Here is a 20292-nt window from a genome sequence, read left to right on the forward strand (position 1 = left end):
TTCTTCTCATCTCTTCATTCAAAACACTGCTCTTGGCAAGATCCATAGAGATTACACCATCAGGAGCAGAATTGGACAATGACATTCTGAGAATTTCCCACGAGTCTGGTAAGGAGCCAAGAAGTAACAATCCTTGAACCTCTTCATCAAACTTGATACCCATGGAAGATAACTGATTCATAATTCCTTGGAAATTATTCAAGTGATCTGTCATTGATGTCCCATCTGTATACTTCAAAGCCAACAACTGCTTGATCAAAAACATCTTGTTATTCCCAGTTTTTCGAGCATACAACTGTTCAAGCTTAATCCAAAGAGTCCGAGCATGTGTCTCTCCAATAATATGGTTCAACACATTATCGTCAACCCACTGCCTAATATATCCACAGACTTGTCTATGCAACAAAGTCCAATCATCATCAGATTTATCATTAGGCTTCTCTGTACCAAAAACTGGTTGATGAAAATTCTTGACATAAAGCAAATCTTCCATTTTTGACTTCCACAAATCATAATTAGGACCATTAAGAGTGATCATCCTACTAGTATTAGTATTAGCTTCCATTGTTCACAAAATCACAAGCCCAGAAAAATACCAACAAGCTCTGATACCACTTGTTGGGGCCACCGTGGGGAGCTCTTGACCATTGGAGAGAATTCGGGGAGGAATCAAGTGAGAGAACATAAGATGAGAAGACACCACATCCAACTCAAAACCTTAAGGTGTCAAGTTAATGGGTCTCTTATCTTATAAACTCCTCACTCTTCCATGCTTTCTTTGATGTGGGACTAACTTCAACACTTCTCACACTTGCAACACTAACAATCTCCCCCTCAAGTGTGAGCCTCCACATCAAGCATCAACTCCCCCTCTTTCTAGCTCCTCACCACCACGAGTATTCGTCCATCACACCACCGCAAAACACCGCGGGACACGCCGCCCGGACCACCTTTGCCGGGAAGACTTTCGATGCTTCACCTTGAATACTCCTTAAACCAGACCGATTAAACCATCGGCTCTGATACCAGTATGAAAAGAGCCTAGCAGCGGAAACGACACAAATGTCCAATACAAGAACAATATGGAAGCACTCACAACACAATATGGTAGCAACTATAACAAGCAAATATAGCAAGTAAAGCAATAATAAGAACACACCGAGATTTTAACGTGGAAAACCCCCTCAATGTGAGAGGTAAAAACCACGAGTCGTCCAGACCAATGAAATAGCTCCACTATAATCAAATGAGGTACAAGAGAGTCTCAAATAAAGCACAAAAATGTGCATATAACCAGCCAAAACATCAAAGCACCAAAGCTCACAAATGAAAAGCAAGAAGATGAAATATACCCAAAAACAGAGCTACTGTCGAAGCCAATTTCTCCCTCTGCAGACCTCCAATTAAAATCTCCACCATCCAGAATGAAGAACAAGATGTGAAGAATCTACAGTTCAAATTTCACGTCGATCCAACGGTGAAAGAATGAGAAAATGCCGTTCCAAAATCGCTGCTCTGTGTAAAAACGGGAAACCTAATTTCTCTCTTGCGAAGCCAATTTCTCTCACTGAAAATCTCCAATCAACATCTCCACCGACCAGAATGAAGAAAAAGATGATAGGAACATGCAGTTTAAATTTCAAGCCGATCCAACGGTGAACAACTGAGAAACTGACATTTGAAATTTACAGCTTTGGGCAAAAACGGGAATTCTGTTTTTCCCCTTCTCTCTCACTTGGTGGCTACTCTCTCTCACTCTCAATGACCCCAAAAATCTGAACTAGGGTTGTGGCACAATGGGTGTAAGAGACACCCTCAAAATGTTGGGCTTGGGCCTCACAAAGGAGAGAAAAACCCAACACCTTTGACTTGAAAGGCTATATAGAATAATTTAGATAATTTAATTTTATGGTTTTCTTTTTTTAGTGTTATTTATTTAATTTATGCAGTCTCTCCCAGTTAAAAATTATTGTAAATCTTTTAGACGATATTTTTAAAAAATCTCATTTTCTTGCTACTTATATCTTTTATAATCCTTCTTGTATTTTCTTTCGTAATATACAAAATTAGCTTATCTTTAATTAAAAAATGATAATTATTCTAAGTAAAAGAAATAGTAATTATCTTATGAGTTTGATTTTAATATCTTAAAACAAGTTTAATCACCCGTGCCATGCACGTGATAAGATTGAAATTATAATTTTAAGTTGTTATGTTAAATTTCATTTTAATTATAATAATTTAATTAATAAAAAAATAACTTGTATGCGTTGTTTTTCTTTTCTTAATATAGTGTTAATTGTATTAACTATAAAATAGTTATTTAATCTATTTTTTTTCAATAAATCAGGTATATATACTCAATATGACCATAAATAATCTAGTAATACTTAAATCTACCAACAAAGTTTTATATGTTGGTTTACTGTGAAGTAAGAAAATATCAAAATCAACTCAAAATGAAGAACAAATTAATAGAGAATTCTAATACAGAAAGTTTTGTAATAAACAATATATATACTAATTACAAACAATATGAATTTTTAATGGAAATATTGGATACTAATAGAAAAAAATTATATAAATAAAAATTATTTAATTTCAATTTCAATTTCATATAACAAAACAGTGGTTTTCAAAAATTATGGAATCTTTTTTTGACATATGTATTATGCCATACGTATAAATTATATGGGTTATTATTTAAATTCATATATATACATAACAAAACAGTTTAATATTACATATTTTTTACATTAATTATATGCTAATATTTTGAAAAAAGAGATAAAAGAAGAGATATATAAATATATATAATATTATTGCTATATATGAAACAATTTTATATTGCTTTAATTATAGAGACTTACTATAATTATATAAAATTTAATTTTAGAAAATAATTTCTATTGCCATAAATAATATACTAAAACTGTTAATATATTATCTTCTTTATGGTTAATTGAATTTATCAATGATTTTCCCGTGTAAATCGTTATTACTCAGTTTTTAATAAAGACTTAATATACAAAATTTGAAATTGGAAATTGTTATTACTAATTCAATTAACTGGTTAATTGAATAATAATTGTCAAATTATTAAGGTGCAAAATCATTGATTTATTCAATAGATTTTCATATATTATTTATATTTCAAGTAATAATTTAAAATTATATTATTTACCCAGGTAATAATACTATTATTAAAAATTATTTTTTGCATTGATTTTTAAATCAATTATTAAGTAATTATTTTTGTTAAGGTAATTGTTTATAAATTATTTCAAATTATATTTTGTTAATATATAATTATTTAGATTATTATTCATGATATGAGTATTGTTCATACCCTGTCCCAACACTAAGGCCCAGGATAAAAAAAAAAGGCCCAACCCAAAAGAGTTGAGCCTTTCATTACACCGACCAGATACCTCAAAAGTCGGCTATCTTCACGACTTGCTCCAAAGAAGTCAGTACGAGGATTAGCTGGCAGATCAACCCTCCCTCAAGATGATAACTGCCCCTAGAATCTCTCTAACCACTTCCAGGAGTCATATCTTAACCTCCCTAAGATAAAGGGACGGTTATTCTCCTTGAAAGGCGGAACTACTTCAACGGTGGTTATGGGTTTATCCCTATAAATACACTGACACTTCTCAGGTATCTCAGAAGCCCAATACTCTCTAGACCTGTTTTGCTCCCTTTGCTGACTTTGGCATCGGAGTGTCTTTGCAGGTACCACCCCCCTCACTTCTCACGAACAAGTCAGACGGAGGCCCCCAAGGCGTCAACCCACTTGCAAGCCTCCTCTTTCATACGTTTGGGCTAACCAATACCATCTAGCCCATTAATCTCCGGTTACCCATCGTAACATTGGCGCCGTTGCCGGGGAACCGAGAGATCAACCAGTGATGGCGGACAGATCCCCTGAGGAGGGTCATGTAGAAACAGATTCCGAACAAGAGAATCTGGATACCGGAAATAATGACGCGGACCTAACCCTTCGCCAGGAAACCAACAATCAACACAGAGAGGGTACCTCCAGAGTCAAAACCCCGAAGGAGAATTCCTCTGAAGGCCGTGAATCAGAGAAGGACGGACAGTCTCACGCAACTGAACTTATGGGATTAGTCCATGTCCACCAAAGTCGCTTGGAACAACTAGAACAGGAATGGGAGCGACAAAGGGAGATAGAAAAGCACCTAAGAGAGGAGATGGATCGACGAAAAGAGTTAGAGAAAAAACTCTTAAAGTTAGAATCCTCCCTCAAAGGTCGGAACTCCCGTGACGATAGAGAAGAGTCGCCCCTAGGAGGGGAGGATCCTTTTAGTGAGGACATAATGAGGGCAAAGGTTCCAAGAAACTTTAAAAGCCTCGATATGGACCTCTATGATGGAACCACAGATCCAAAGCATCACTTGAGCAACTTTAAAAGTCGGATGTATCTGGCTGATGCTTCTGACGCAACGCGCTGCAAAGCTTTTCCGACCACCTTGTCGAAAGCAGCGATGAAGTGGTTCGACAGCCTCCCCCCGAGGTCGGTAACCAGTTTTGAAGACCTCTCAAGGAAATTCTTGATGAGGTTCTCCATCCAAAAAGACAAAGTAAAACATGCGCCAAGCCTCCTGGGAATAAAGCAGGAGGTTGGAGAATCCTTACGAGCCTACATGGAAAGGTTCAATAAAGCATGTCTAGAAATTCAAGACCTGCCCACTGAGGCAGTCATAATGGGGTTAGTCAATGAGCTTAGAGAAGGTCCCTTCTCACAGTCCATATCTAAAAGACACCCCACTCCCTAAGTGATGTACAGGAAAGAGCTGAAAAGTACATCAACATGGAGGAAAATGCTAGACTGAGAGAGTCGAGTTGGCGACCTGGACATCTCCCCTCAACAAAAGAGAGGGAGAGGGAACCCAAGAAGAAGGAAGAACTCGGCCTCGATAGACCAAGGAAATATCACTCTTATACTCCTCTAAAGGTCTCTATAGTGGATGTATACAGAGAGATCTGCAATACTGAAAGGCTGCCGCCTCCCAGACCCATCAAAAATAAAAAAGGGGGGAGTTGCAGCGACTACTGTGAGTACCATAAAATATATGGTCACTCGACAAATGACTGTTACAACCTTAAAAATGTGATAGAAAAGCTGGCTAGAGAAGGCCGGCTTGACAGATATCTCATAGAAAGGTCAGACGGTCATGGGAAGAGAAAGCGAGACGAGATGGATAAAAGAGACCCACCACCGTAGACTCCGGAGAGACATATACATATGATCTCAGGAGGATTTGCGGGTGGGGGACTCACCAAATCCTCTCGCAAAAGACATTTCAAGCGAGTTTATCAGGTCGGAGGAGAACCATCCGACCTTCCCACCATTTCATTCACAAGAGAAGATGGGCAAGGAATAATTCCTGGGCACGATGACCCAGTAGTAGTTACTATGATCCTAGCCAATGCCCATCTCCACAAAACCCTAGTAGATCAAGGGAGCTCAGCGGACATCCTTTTCAAGCCCGCTTTCGACAAACTAGGGTTGGATGAGAAAGAATTAAGAGCCTACCCCGACACCCTGTACGGACTAGGCGACACACCAATAAGACCACTAGGATTTCTACCCCTACACACTACCTTTGGAAAAGGGGAAAAATCCAAAACTCTGAGCATAGACTTCATAGTCATCGATGTAGGGTCAGCATATAATGCCTTGATCAGCAGAGCTACCCTAAATCGACTCGGAGCGGTGGTGTCAACTCCCCACCTTTGCATGAAATTCCCGACCCCAGCGGGAATAGCAATGGTGAGGGGAGATCAGAAGCTAGCAAGAAAATGCTATAACGAAAGCCTGAACCTGAGGGGAAAAGGCAAAGAAGTCCACACTATAGAGCTCGGCGGTACAAGGGCCCGAGAAGAGCTGCGACCACAGCCGGGAGGAAAAATTGAGGAAATACAGGTCGGCAAAGAGGAAGGAAAAAATACCAACATAGGAGCAAACCTAGGGGAAACCCTAAAGCAAGGGTTGACTAAGCTCCTAAGAGACAATTCTGACCTCTTTGCCTGGAAAGCCTCCGACATGCCCGGTATAGTCCCTGAGCTCATGTCCCACAAGCTCTCGGTATACCCAGGGTCCCAACTTGTGCAACCGAGAAGGCGTAAGCTCGGCCCAGAACGAGCTCTAGTAGTGGAAGAGCAAGTGCAGGCACTCCTAGAAGCCGGCTTCATCAGAGAAGTTAAATATCCAACATGTCTAGCCAATGTAGTGCTAGTCAAAAAGCAAAATGGCAAATGGAGAATGTGTGTCGACTACACCGACCTAAATAAGGCATGTCCTAAGGACCCTTATCCACTCCCAATCATTGACACCCTTGTAGACTCTAGCTCAGGGTATCAATACTTGTCATTCATGGATGCCTACTCGGGATATAACCAAATCCCGATGCATGAGCCAGACCAGGAGAAGACCTCATTCATCACGCCCAGAGCTAACTTCTGCTATGTGGTCATGCCCTTTGGATTGAAAAATGCAGGGGCCATATATCAGAGGCTGATGAATAAGGTGTTCACTCCCCACCTGGGGAGCCTAATGGAAGTTTATGTAGACGACATGCTGGTAAAAACCGAAAAAGAGGCCGACCTCTTAGCAGACCTCTCGCAGGTATTTGACACCATAAGGTCACACGGGATGAGACTAAATCCTGCAAAGTGTACCTTCGCGGTGGAAGCTGGAAAATTTCTAGGGTTTATGCTGACGCAAAGAGGGATCGAAGCGAATCCCGATAAGTGTAGAGCTATCCTAGAAATGAAAATCCCGACTTGCTTAAGAGAGGTCCAGCAGCTAAACGGCCGACTTGCAGCCCTCTCCAGATTCTTGGCAGGATCAGCACTAAAATCCCTTCCACTGTTCTCCTTATTGAGAAAGGGATGTCAGTTCGAGTGGACCCCTGAATGCGAAGAGACGTTCCAGGAATTCAAAAGATTCTTGAGTCAACCTCCGATTTTGACCCGACCTATAGCTGGGGAAGACCTCGTCCTATACTTATCTGTAGCAGACAAGGCTGTCGCATCAGCCCTGATAAGAGAAGATGAGGTCGGTCAGCACCCAGTGTATTTCATCAGCAAAGTTCTACAAGGCCCTGAACTAAGGTACCACAAACTAGAGAAGTTTGCCTACTCCTTAGTAGTAGCCTCACGAAGGCTACGGCCTTACTTCCAAGCTCACACAATAAGAGTCCGCACGAACCAACCCATGAAGCAAATCCTCCAAAAGACGGATGTTACAGGGAGAATGGTTCAATGGGCAATAGAGCTCTCCGAGTTCGACTTGAGGTATGAAACTCGGACGGTAATTAAAGCCCAATGCCTCACCGACTTTATAGCAGAATACGCAGGAGATCAAGAGGAAAAGCCAACTACATGGGAACTCTACGTAGATGGATCCTCAAATAAAACAGGAAGCGGTGCAGGCATAATATTGGCGGATGAAAGAGGAACCCAAATAGAGGTTTCCCTCAAATTTGAATTCCCAGCTTCAAATAATCAGGCAGAATATGAAGCCCTGATTGCTGGATTAAAGCTGGCAGAAGAAGTCGGTGCAACAAAAGTGATGATATATAGCGACTCCCAAGTGGTGACTTCCCAGATAAACGAAGAGTATCAAGCAAAAGATCCAAATATGACGAGATACTTGGAAAAAACTTTGGAGTACCTCGGGCACTTTGCGGAAACCGAGGTCAAACACATAACTCGGGATCTCAATAGCAAAGCAGACGCCCTCTCCAAGTTAGCAAGTACCAAACCAGGAGGGAATAATAGAAGCTTGATCCAGGAAACTCTCCAGGAACCTTCCGTGGTAAAAACAGAAGAAAGGCAAGTGGTCCTTAAAGTAACCGGATTAAACTTCGGATGGATGAACCCCTTGGTCAAATACCTGAAATTCGACATCCTCCCCAAAGAGGAAAAAGAGGCTAAGAAAATCCGGAGGAAAGCACAACACTACACTCTGGCGAAGAATATTCTCTATAGAAGAGGAATATCAACACCATTGTTAAAGTGCGTACCGACCTCGAGAACCACGGAGGTATTAGAGGAGGTTCACAGTGGGATCTGTGGAAATCATCTCGGAGCAAAGTCACTAGCCAGGAAAGTAATCCAAGTTGGATTCTATTGGCCGACCTTGCAGAAAGATGCCTCGGAATTTGTGAAAAAATGTCAACCATGCCAAATGCATGCAAACTTCCACGTGGCTCCCCCCGAGGAGCTAATCAGTATAACTTCTCCATGGCCCTTTGCAAAATGGGGAATGGACTTGTTAGGCCCTTTTCCCCAGGCCCCGGGACAAGTCAAATACCTGATCGTGGGAATCGACTACTTCACAAAGTGGATAGAAGCAGAACCACTAGCCTCCATCACAGCCCAGAAAAGTCGAAAGTTCCTCTACAAGAATATCATCACAAGATATGGGATACCATATTCCATCACCACAGATAATGGAACCCAGTTCACCGACTCTGCCTTTCAAAGCCTTGTAACCAGTATGAAGATTAAACACCAGTTCACCTCGGTGGAACATCCACAAGCAAATGGACAAGCCGAGGCAGCCAACAAAGTCATACTGGCAGGACTGAAGAAAAGGCTACAAGATGCAAAAGGAGCCTGGGCTGAAGAGCTCCCAGAAGTGCTATGGGCTTACAGAACAACGCCCCAATCCGCCACTGGAGAAACACCCTTCCGACTAGTCTATGACGTAGAAGCCATGATACCCATAGAAATCAATGAACAAAGCCCAAGGGTGATTCTCCATGACGAGATCGGAAACATACAGGGGCACAAAGAGGAGCTCGACTTGCTGCCCGAAGTCCGAGAAGAAGCCCAGATAAGAGAAGCAGCGTTGAAGCAAAGGATGACTACAAGGTACAACAAAAAAGTCATTCGAAGAACCTTAGCACCGAACGACTTGGTCTTGATCAGAAACGACATTGGGGTCAACAAATCGGGGGAAGGAAAACTCGCTGCCAATTGGAAGGGACCATACAAAATCAATGAGATCTTAGGGAAAGGTTATTATAAGGTGACCGACCTGAACGGCACCGAGTTACCGAGGTCGTGGCATGCTTGTAATATGAAAAGGTACTACAGTTAAAAGCGAACTCTACTCCCTGATGTACTCTTTTCCCAACTTCATGATTTTTTCCCGAAAGTAAAAGGGTTTTTTCTGGAGAAGGGTTTTTAACGAGGCATCATAGTAGAGGCTAAGGAAAAATAGGCTGTCAAAAACCCTTAGTAGCAATAAGGTACCTTCCCAATAAATAAAGATCTTTTTTCATTTCACAAATATCTCTTATAAATTCCTTCTAGTTTTCTCTTTCTACGAAACGCGCCGACTTAAGCTCGACAAAACGTGAAAATCCCATGAACCGACCTAGATGGTCGTCAGGATAAAACGACGAGGTACAAGTCGGTGTAAAGAGGTTATAAAAGATGATCGCGAAGAACCCGGAAACGTTCAGACTCATAAGTCAAAATGAAAATCTGAGTAGAAAAGAAAACGCATCACAAAAATAACCTAAGTCATAGGAACTCAATAAATCACAAAGTTGAGTAAAAGGAATAGCAAAAGAGATCGAAAAACCTATTAAAGCATAAGTACTATCCTGAAGTCCTTAGAGAAAAGGAACCCAAAAGGACAGACAGCCAGGAAAAAGGTTTTCAAAACTGAAAAGATCAAAAAGGGTTTTTTTTCAAAAACAGAAGTCAGAAAAGCATACACGCATAAGGTAACTTAAACCCTTATCCAAAAAAGGGTATTTATTTTGTTAACTTAAACCCTTATCAAAAAGGATATTTTTTGTTTACGGCCTTAAAAGGCCAGAAGAAATTGTTCAACAAACACCACCACCAACAAACAAATATAAAGAGTTTAAAAAAGGGGGGACCCACAGGACGGGCCCCCATATAGCCAATAAAATTATTTTTGCAGAGGAGTAGACGGATCACCACCAGAACCAAGAAGAGTAGTTGGAGCAGCTTCAGGGCCAGGGAGAGAAGTATCCATAGGAGTCGGAGATGAGGAACCTTGGGGCTTTGAGGAACTCGGAGCATCCTTCGAACGAGGAGGGGACTCAATGATTCTTTGCTCCCGAGTCTTCAACTCTGACTCGGAGACAACCTGAGGTGCTGGGGGATAAACAATGGCCCCATCAATCACAACCTTGTCGGGATCTAAAGGGGAAAGATCCAAGTCGGGGGCAATGACTCCGACCTGATCCTTAAAAATCCTCCAAGCTTCCTCAAATCCCTCAGCAATGGAGTCCTCCAACTCGGCGTAGGCAGCCCGAGCATTCAGCAAATCTTTTTAAACCCCCACAAGGTCCTCGAACAAGCTCTGGTAACTCTCCTGGGCAGTCTTTCTCAAGCCCACCTCCATGTTGCACTGAGCCTGCAGCTTGCTCTCCTTCTCCCGAAGGCTATCTCTCTCCTCCCTCAATTTGGTAACTTCCTTCTTCAACTCCTTCTCATGCTCCTGATACATGAGAAGTCTTCCCTCTAACTCTTCAACCTTCGAGGTTGAACCCAAAGAACTAAGAGGGGCCTTCTCAAAGATATCCAAGAGCTTGGTACAGACCCCCGCTGCCCTGATACTCTCCTCAGCCAGAGAGGTAAGGTGGTTCCGGACAGAAACATCATCCATACCTATACGAGTATGGGGATAGATGTTTTTCCGGATGAATGCAGGGGCATCAATTTTAACCTCACCTTCCAAGGAAGAGCCAGGCTCCAAAGCCTTGCGCTTCTTCCTCTCTGGCTCAGGAGAAGGTCAGGGAGAGGGGGGCGGCTGAGAAGAAGCTGAAATCACAATGGGCTCTGAAGGAGTCCCTAAATTTCGGGGAGGAGGAGGGATAACCGCCCTGGCACCACCAGTCCTGGCCCGGGACCTCGCTTTAACTTCCTGCACTCTCTGGTAAGACTCATTCGAATTCCTCTTCGCCATCTCTGCAAAAACAAGTAACAACCAATAGATTAGACAAGTTGGAAAAGCAAGTCAGACAAGTCAGAAATTTAATAAACAAGTAAAAGCCACCTAGTTGTGCCTGGACAAAGGTCGGGGACCCCTGGAGAAACTTTTTAGTGTCCAAATATGGGGCCCTCCCCCACACTTCTCGGAGGAACCCCACAATGGCTGCCTCCACTTCATCCAGGTCATCCAGGCCATATTTCTCATAGGGGGAGGCCTCCAGCCAATATAGAGGAAAGCGAGGAGAAGAGTCATCATTCAGAAAAAAGAGGTGGTGACCCTCTACAGCTTGCACTTTGAAAAAATAATTTTTGAAGTCATGAAAAGATTCATCAAAAAGGGTGAAAACCCTTCGACATTGGATAGCTCGGAGGGACACCCATTGCTGTTTATTATTTTTCCCACTAAAGGGCTTGGTCATATGGAAGAGATAGAAAAAAATCCTCAAAGACGTCGGAAATTCCAGGGCATGACTGATGAACTGGTAAATTTTCAAAAAATCCCAAGAGTTGGGATGAAGTTGAGTAGGAGCAACTCGGCAGTGGCGTAAAACATCAACTTCAAAATCGGAAAACGGAAGAAAAACACCCAAACGGGTAATCATACTCTCGTACATGAAGAAGAAATGAGGGGCCGCCTCAGTGGCCCTCCCAAAACACACCCGGTCCTCCGGACCTGGGGCCACTAACTCATATTTCGACTCATCCTCCTCAGACGTACAAAGCCGGTGATGAGTGCGAAGGTGGGTGATAAATTCGGCATCCACCAAAGGTTCCTCTTCTAATACAGTGACATCAACCCACTGAGCAAGAATGTCTACAGAGGCCATTATTTTTCCTAAAAGGTGAGAAAAACCTACAAAGGAAAAAGAAAAAGAAAAATAAAAAACAAGGTCTCTAAGGGGAATACGGAGTCAGAACCTACAAACCAACTTCTCTCTAAGCATGAAAGCCAGAAGCATTTTTTTCGTAGAAAAGAGAAGAAAGGACTAACCTTTGTCTGGGTGTGAAAGAAAGGAAGATGAAAGCTTTCGAACAGAGGTTGCACCACGAGCAAGTAAAGAAGAAGAGAAAATTTTAAATCGTAGAAACGAAATAACGAAGGAGAGGGAAAGTATTTATAAACATGCTAGGGGCATAATGGTAAAAGCGGAGCAGTCATTAATAAGAATGCACCGTTACCAAGGTCATCAATCCCTACGCAAATCCCTAACGGACGCGACCCTTGATTAGACGTAACTGTCAGAACCAAAAGGTCACGAAAAGTCACGTCGGTTACAGACCATCACGTCGGTCCCCCAACAAGTCGGCTACGACCCCGAGTAGAATACTCGAACCCAAATCTTGAAGGAAATTGGGCTCGAGTAGGGGCACTGTTCATACCCTGGCCCAACACTAAGGCCCAGGATCCAAGAAAAAAGGCCCAACCCAAAAGAGTTGAGCCTTTTATTACACCGACCAGATACCTCAAAAGTCGGCTATCTTCACGACTTGCTCCAAAGAAGTCGGTACGAGGATTAGCTGGCAGATAAACCCTCCCTCAAGAGGATAACTGCCCCTAGAATCTCTCTAACCACTTCCAGGAGCCATATCTTAACCTCCCTAAGATAAAGGGACGGTTGTTCCCCTTGAAAGGCGGAACTACTTCAACGGTGGTTATGGGTTTATCCCTATAAATACACTGACACTTCTCAGGTATCTCAGAAGCCCAATACTCTCTAGACCTGTTTTGCTCCCTTTGCTGACTTTGGCATCGGAGTGTCTTTGCAGGTACCACCCCCCTCACTTCTCACGAACAAGTCGGACGGAGGCCCCCAAGGCGTCAACCCACTTGCAGGCCTCCTCTTTCATACGTTTGGGCCAACCAATACCATCTAGCCCATTAATCTCCGGTTACCCATCGTAACAGGTATAATTTAATTTTATACCAATTAATCAATTATAATTATATGACACGGGTGTAATTTTAATTTTATCTACGGATTATTTCCCGTAATAATATACAATATATTATTTACCGTGATAATTTGATTTGATTGATTTCTATTTTATTTATGTAATAAATAATTAAAATATATAACATAAATATCGTAATTATTATAATTCTATGATATAATTATAATTAAGATATTTTATCATAATTAAATATTAATTTGATATAATTATAATGAAAATATTTTCCCAAAATGATATAATCTACTATTATTCATCCACTAATTATTTGGCAATAAACCTTAATATGATTTTTTACATCTCCGCTATGAGAAATAACTATTTAGATATACCAAATAATATGTAACATATTACTACCTGTATAAGTTAAGGCACAAAGACAGAATTTAATTAAAGTGATTGAAACTTTCACCAAACAAAATATGACCTCAATCGAATAAAAAAGGGTACTCGATTTTGTATTAATTAGCTAGTCGAAGAAATAACATACTCATTCATTATTCATGTTTCATTATATTTTTTAAATAATATATAGAAAACATATATCCTGTGTATAAAAATGTGACTATTAGTAATTTTATTAATAAACCTTTTTTTAAACTATTACTAATTTCAATTTTAATAGAAAATCTGAGGAAATAATTTCGCTTGCCATAAATAATATACTAAAACAGTTAGTATATTATCTTCTATCTGGTTAATTGAATTTATCAATGATTTTTCTGTGTAAATCGTTATTACCCAATTTTTAATAACTACTTAATATACAAAATTTGAAATTGAAAATTGTTATTACTAATTTAATTAACTGGTTAATTGAGTAATAATTGTCAAATTATTAAGGTACAAAATCATTGATTTACTCAATAGATTTCTATATATTATTTATATATCAAGTAATAAATTGAAATTATATTATTTACCCAATTAATAATACTATTATTAATAATTATTTTTTGCATTGATTTTTAAATCAATTATTAAATAATTATTTTTGTTAAGATAATTGTTTATAAATTATTTTAAATTATATTTTGTTAAGATATAATTATTTAGATTATTACTCATGACACGGATATAATTTCATTTTATACCAATTAATCAATTATAATTATATGACACGGGTGTAATTTCAATTTTATCCACCGATTATTGGTAAATAAATTTTATTCCAATTATAAATAAAATCTGTTTTTATTGGTAAATAAATTGTCTTTAGGTCAACGATTTAATATATGTGTAGGTTCATTTTTTTGTCAAATATAATGAAAATACAAATAAAGAAATAAAGGATAAATATAAACTTAATAATATCTGACACTACTTTATTTTATTAAATTATTTAAAAATAGTACATCTACAAAAAATAATCGTAATATATATAAATTGAGACAATCATTTAAAATTCTATAATTATAATTTAATCAAATACTAATAGTAAAACCAAATTATCTAAGTAATATTGAACCTATTCTAGTCCTTAGTCACGTATAGTATAAAATTATTCTTGTAACGACAACCAATTGAAATAACATCGTAAGTTTCAATATTTAGAATTCGTGCAAAATCAATCCATTCTCTTGTTAGATAAGCTTCATCATCCGCTATCCATACAATGCAGCAAGGTATAGAATTGCCACACCGAGAAACCAAACTAACTCTTATTCCCCTCAATGGCATTGCATGCATGCAAAAGAAAGCTGGTAATTTCTGAAAAAAAATCAAAATATATTAAAAAATTATTCTAATAATGAACGACTTAAACTAAGAAAATTTAAATATATTACCAATCGTTGAAATTGCATATCTGAATTTGTCACGAATTTATCAAAACTGAACTGAAACTGAGGGAATTCAATTTCATTATATGCTCCACTTCGAAGATTTTTGGGCAGACGTAAAAAGCATGGAGGGGATGGAACTTGAACTTGCCCTATAAAGTTCCATGGATGCAATTCCTCAATCAAAAATCGAGCTCCTCCTAAGAAATCTAACTTTAACCACATTCCATTGGGTTGGTCATAATAGGCGAGTAGATCCAACCATCCTTCGGTAAAGTAGAGACTATTGCCTCTTCTTTGAACGCTTACATCCATGTAGTTGAAACCCGAATCAGTGAAGACAACTCGATGAGGTATTTCATGGATGTGATGCATTGTAAATGATTGTGGCAAAAGACAATCGAACTGGAACATTAGACGATAAGAATAACTTAGAGTAACAACAAATAAAAAATTATCAAAAGAATAATATAATAGAATGAGTATATGAAAAATATTATAAAAAATTATAAATTGTACCTTAAAAGGATCAACTTCAATAAAAAAACGAAGAATACATTCTTATTCTATGAAGTAGTAAAAAAAAAACACTAAATATACAATTATGAATTGACTCTCAAATTTAGATTCATGTACCACAGAAAAACACTATATATAGACTTTAGTAAAACAAAAATAAATATGTAAATTACCTATTATTAAGGTAATTTTTTAATAATGCATTAAATATTGATTTGATACGATTATAATGAATATATGTTCCTAAATTAGTATAATTATATATTAATTTCATCATATCACGGGTAACAAAGATTTTTTATTATTAGTATTACTATTATTGATATTATTATTATCATTAAAATGAATAAAAGTATTTTTAATTGATAATTGATAAGTAGTTTAATAATGCATTAAATTTTTATTTGATACAATTATAATGAAGATATGTTTCTAAATTAATATAATTATATATTATTTATAAATATTAAATACAAAATAATTATATTAAAGATATTTTTTATAAAATAATTTAAAAAAATTATTTGATATACGTGAATCGGGTAACAAAGATTTATTATTATTATTATTACTATTATTGATATTATTATTATCATTAAAATTATTAAAAGTATTTTTAATTGATAATTGATAAGTAGTTTAATAGTGCATTAAATATTGATTTGATATAATTATAATGAAGATATGTTGTTAAATTAGTATAATTATATATTATTCATTTAGTATTAATTATAATATAATTACAATAAAATAATTTAGAATAGAAAAAAATTTATTCGTTTTGGAGGGAAAACGGAGGCATGAGAGATTGACACGTCACCTTTAGTAGTTAGGGAAAAACCCAGTTTTAGTATATTAAGTAGATAGATATTTTTTATAATCATTCAATTAAATCATTTTTTAATAATTATTTATGTAATTAATATAAAAAATAATTATTTTTATTAATATAATGTTACGTGATTAGATACACATATAAAATTATCTTACATTAAATTTAAATTCTTATCTTATATTTTATTAAAAGTTTTGTTTATTACTATATTTTTAAAAAAATAATAAGATATTAACATTTTTAATGTAAAAACTAAAAAGAAAGGAATTTACTAGTGCTGATTGAAAAGTAAAAAAAAAAAAAATCAGCTAGAATTTCTCTTAATTTTTTTACTATAATTAGTTAAACAATTTTTAGTTAAAAGATCTACAAACTTTAATGTATACCCTTTTTTTTATATCACTATGTTGACAACTGGTAACACACAACGGCACAGATAGTCAGATACATATGAATATCTAATAAATAAAATAAAATAGGAAACATTTCAAGTGCACCGGTACTATTTTAATCGTTGATCTGAATTATAAAAAAATATATAATAAATATTAATTGAAATCAACGATTAAAATAACTGGTACACGAGTTCTCTCGATACACTTGAAATGTTTCCAATAAAATAATATTAATAAATTGATTTATTACAATTTATGAGTTTTCTTTTTCTGGCACCATTTTCCCCTCATGTTCAAAATCCAGAATCCCCAACTAAATCATGTATCAGCCAGAAAACACAAATCAACAACAGATTCTGTCATCGGAAAAGAAGCCTGAGCCGCACGTGTTACATGCCACATATATAAAAACCACACATCCCAAAATCAAAAAACTTGTTCTTCCCTCTTACGTTGCTCCATTATTTGTAGTCCAAGGTTTGTTTTTGTAACACACCCTCTTCAAAGCTTTAATCTTTTGTTGCTGCTGTTGCTGTTGCTGCTTCAAGATGGAAGGTTTGACCTCCCTCAAGGTACCCTTTCAGGCCTTTTCATCATCTTCCAGACCTAGAAGTTGGATTACCTCAACCCAAGTGAATGTTTCTAGAAGAAACCCGTTTTTCACTTTCTCTGTCCGTGCTCAGGTGATTTTTTTTATTATTACCATAAATTTTATATCTTTTGTTGGGGTTTTGTTGTGCATTGATATGGGTATCTCTTAATTTTGTGGGTATGTTGATTTTTCATTTTGGATTTGGGTTCAATTGGTGTATGAATTGCAGAATCTTGTACTTATGAGGAATCCCAGTTGATTTTATCATGTGTTATTGTCTCTTAAGTTGGATTTCTTGTGGTTCACTGATTAGGATAAGTTTAGATTAGAACCATTGGAATAAATCAATTGCAACCACATGAATTTGACTAGTCCAAATGATGAAACTGATTGTAATAATTAGCCTTAATATGCTGTGAATGTTAATATGTGTTATAGAAGTAGAACTTGGGTTCAATTGGAATGCAGAGTGCAGAACACTTTTTTCAATTTTGGAGGAACCCTGATCAGTTTTTTTAATCATTTGTTTCTGTGGATGGTTTGATTAGGTGGAGTCTACTGAGGGTTCGGCTACAATTGCTGCAACCTCTGCTGAATCTGTGGTAGAGGCACTGAAAGTGAAGGAGTGGGAAGTGGGAATGTTCCAAGATGAAGTTGCTGCTAGCCAGGGTATCAGGATAAGGAGGAGACCACCAACAGGACCCCCTTTGCATTACGTAGGACCCTTCGAGTTCCGATTGCAGAATGAGGGCAATACGCCCCGTAACATTTTGGAAGAGATTGTGTGGAACAAGGATGTAGAAGTTTCACAGGTACTGATGGTTGATTTGCTTTATTCTCGGTTTTTCTGTATATATGTATATTCTGGAAAAAACTGCTTTAATGCTGAGTAATATTTGATTTTCAGCTTAAAGAAAGAAAACCCCTCATTTCTCTGAAGAAGGACCTTGAAAATGCTCCTCCTGTGCGGGATTTTATTGGTGCTTTGAGGGCGGCACATGAGCGAACTAGACTTCCGGGATTGATAGCTGAAGTGAAGAAGGCTTCACCAAGTAGAGGTGTCTTGAGAGAGAACTTTGATCCAGTAAGTTCATTTTGTTTTTCTGCTATTGTTTTTATTGCTAGAATTGTTATGTTTCTTGTTTCTTTGTAACAGCTTTGGACTTGTTACATCATAGGTGCTTGATTTGAGTCATGTTTGCAGTGATAGGTCTTAAATGATTTCATGCTGTATCAATTTCTTCATTCAAACATCTTAAGCTTTTTGCTTCCCTCATACACTATGAATTGTTCTTATCCCTTTGTCATGACCACCAAAATGAGTTGTTTCGTCCCTCATGATATATGCTCTTGATTGCTGATCTTATAGGTTGAAATTGCTCAAGCTTACGAGAGAGGTGGAGCGGCATGTCTAAGTGTTCTGACAGATCAAAAGTATTTTAAGGTAAACAACTAACTTGAAATTTGTTAGAAACTCTATAATATTTGGTCAAGTGAGAAATTGGTCTTATTCCGATGCTAAATAAAAACTAATCCTGGTTTATTTATTCAGGGAAGCTTTGAAAACCTTGAGCTAATAAGAAAGGCTGGAGTAAAGGTTTGCTTTCTGAATTGCATTACTGTGGTTTCATGCTTTATGTAGGCCATGTTATTGACTCTTAAAAAAATTTGCAGTGTCCTTTGTTGTGCAAAGAGTTCATCATAGATGCATGGCAACTCTATTATGCTCGAATCAAAGGTGCAGATGCAGTGCTTTTAATTGCTGCTGTTTTGCCTGATCTTGACATAAAATACATGATTAAGATATGCAAAATACTTGGACTGGCAGCACTTGTTGAGGTACCGGTTGTGTTTCTTTGTTTTGTTCCCTTAATTTCATATAACATCAAACACTAATGGAACCTTTTGTGATTTTACTGATATATGATGTTAATTTTGAATTCAATCATATTATATAGTGTAAACTTGTCTTTTATGTGGACCTGATATGAGTTGAGGTGTGAATAGTGCATATATACAAATTTAATTCATTAACGTAATGATTTCTTTCTTTAAGACAAGAATTTGATTGTTGTGTGGTATTTAGGCTGAAACCATGAATTGCTATAAAAGGTTTCATGAATGTGATACTCAATCTGTTTGGCATATTCTTGTTTGTTATTACCTCATAGTCATAGGTCAACTGTGCACCGAACGTTTTATTTCATGATGGCTCGGAGGAAAGAAACCTTCTCTTATTTTGAAAATCTTATGATTGGTTTCTTCTAGGTGCATGACGAGAAGGAATTCGATCGTGTTCTTGGCATAGAGGGGATTGAGCTTATTGGCATCAACAATCGGAATCTTGGTAGGCGTTATTATTTGTCTTTCATCCTTTTTGGTCAATTTGTGAATATATCTAAACTTTGAGGCTAGGATCATCAATGATTGATTTACCTTTATTGGCTTGCAGAAACATTCGAGGTGGATATTGCCAATACGAAGAAACTTCTCGAAGGAGAGCGAGGCAAGATAGTCCGTGAGAGAAACATAATTGTAAGTAGCCTTTTCTGTTAATTGCAGTTAAATTAAAGTGATGTTATCTGAATCTTCTTAACCCTGCTAATGGTTTTATGGCTTCTTCAGATGGTAGGAGAATCTGGTCTTTTCACACCAAATGATATTGCATATGTGCAAGAAGCAGGTGTTAAAGCTGTAAGTATTGCAAGTTTAATATGTACATAAAAGTGATTTTGACTTAAATTTTTGTAACCAATTGTATCATATAATGTTAATGTGCCAATTTTACTTTTATGCAGGTATTGGTTGGAGAGTCTATTGTGAAACAAAACGATCCTAGGAAGGGAATCACCAACCTCTTTGGCAAAGATATATCTCTCAGTTGAATTCACCAAACATTTCTTGAGATATTTGAGTCAACAGATTTTGCTAGAGTCCTTGATCTGCTCATTTCTACCTTTTATTGTATTAAATTATCAAACTCTTATTAGTAGTAAACTTATGCCAAAATAAATTAATGTATATCTAAGGATGCTTTTCAACCAAATATATGGTTTTGTCCCATTGGATTTATTCAATCTTACATAAATTCTTAGCATGTTCCATTGTTCCTTAATCTTATTCTTGTGGCTGTGTTGTAAATGTAAAGAATTATTGGTTCTTTCATTATAAGAATTCTGTTTGCATGTGTGATTATTGATCATAGCAAAT

The 20292-nt window shown here is 37.3% G+C and overlaps 1 protein-coding gene across 1 annotated transcript; it reads left to right on the top strand.

Annotated features, from left to right (window-relative positions):
* The first annotated feature begins 16527 nt into the window (after positions 1–16527).
* LOC112762529 (indole-3-glycerol phosphate synthase, chloroplastic) lies at positions 16528–20179 on the top strand. The gene is made up of 10 exons (XM_025808394.3): positions 16528–17173; positions 17631–17894; positions 17990–18166; positions 18452–18526; positions 18635–18679; positions 18757–18921; positions 19351–19429; positions 19535–19617; positions 19708–19776; positions 19881–20179. The coding sequence occupies exons 1-10, from the start codon at positions 17039–17041 to the stop codon at positions 19965–19967; spliced, it is 1179 nt and encodes a 392-aa protein (XP_025664179.1). The 5' UTR covers positions 16528–17038; the 3' UTR covers positions 19968–20179.
* Positions 20180–20292: the final 113 nt, after the last annotated feature.

This window comes from Arachis hypogaea, chromosome 17 (assembly GCF_003086295.3).
Source record: "Arachis hypogaea cultivar Tifrunner chromosome 17, arahy.Tifrunner.gnm2.J5K5, whole genome shotgun sequence".
Taxonomy (NCBI): Eukaryota; Viridiplantae; Streptophyta; class Magnoliopsida; order Fabales; family Fabaceae; genus Arachis; species Arachis hypogaea.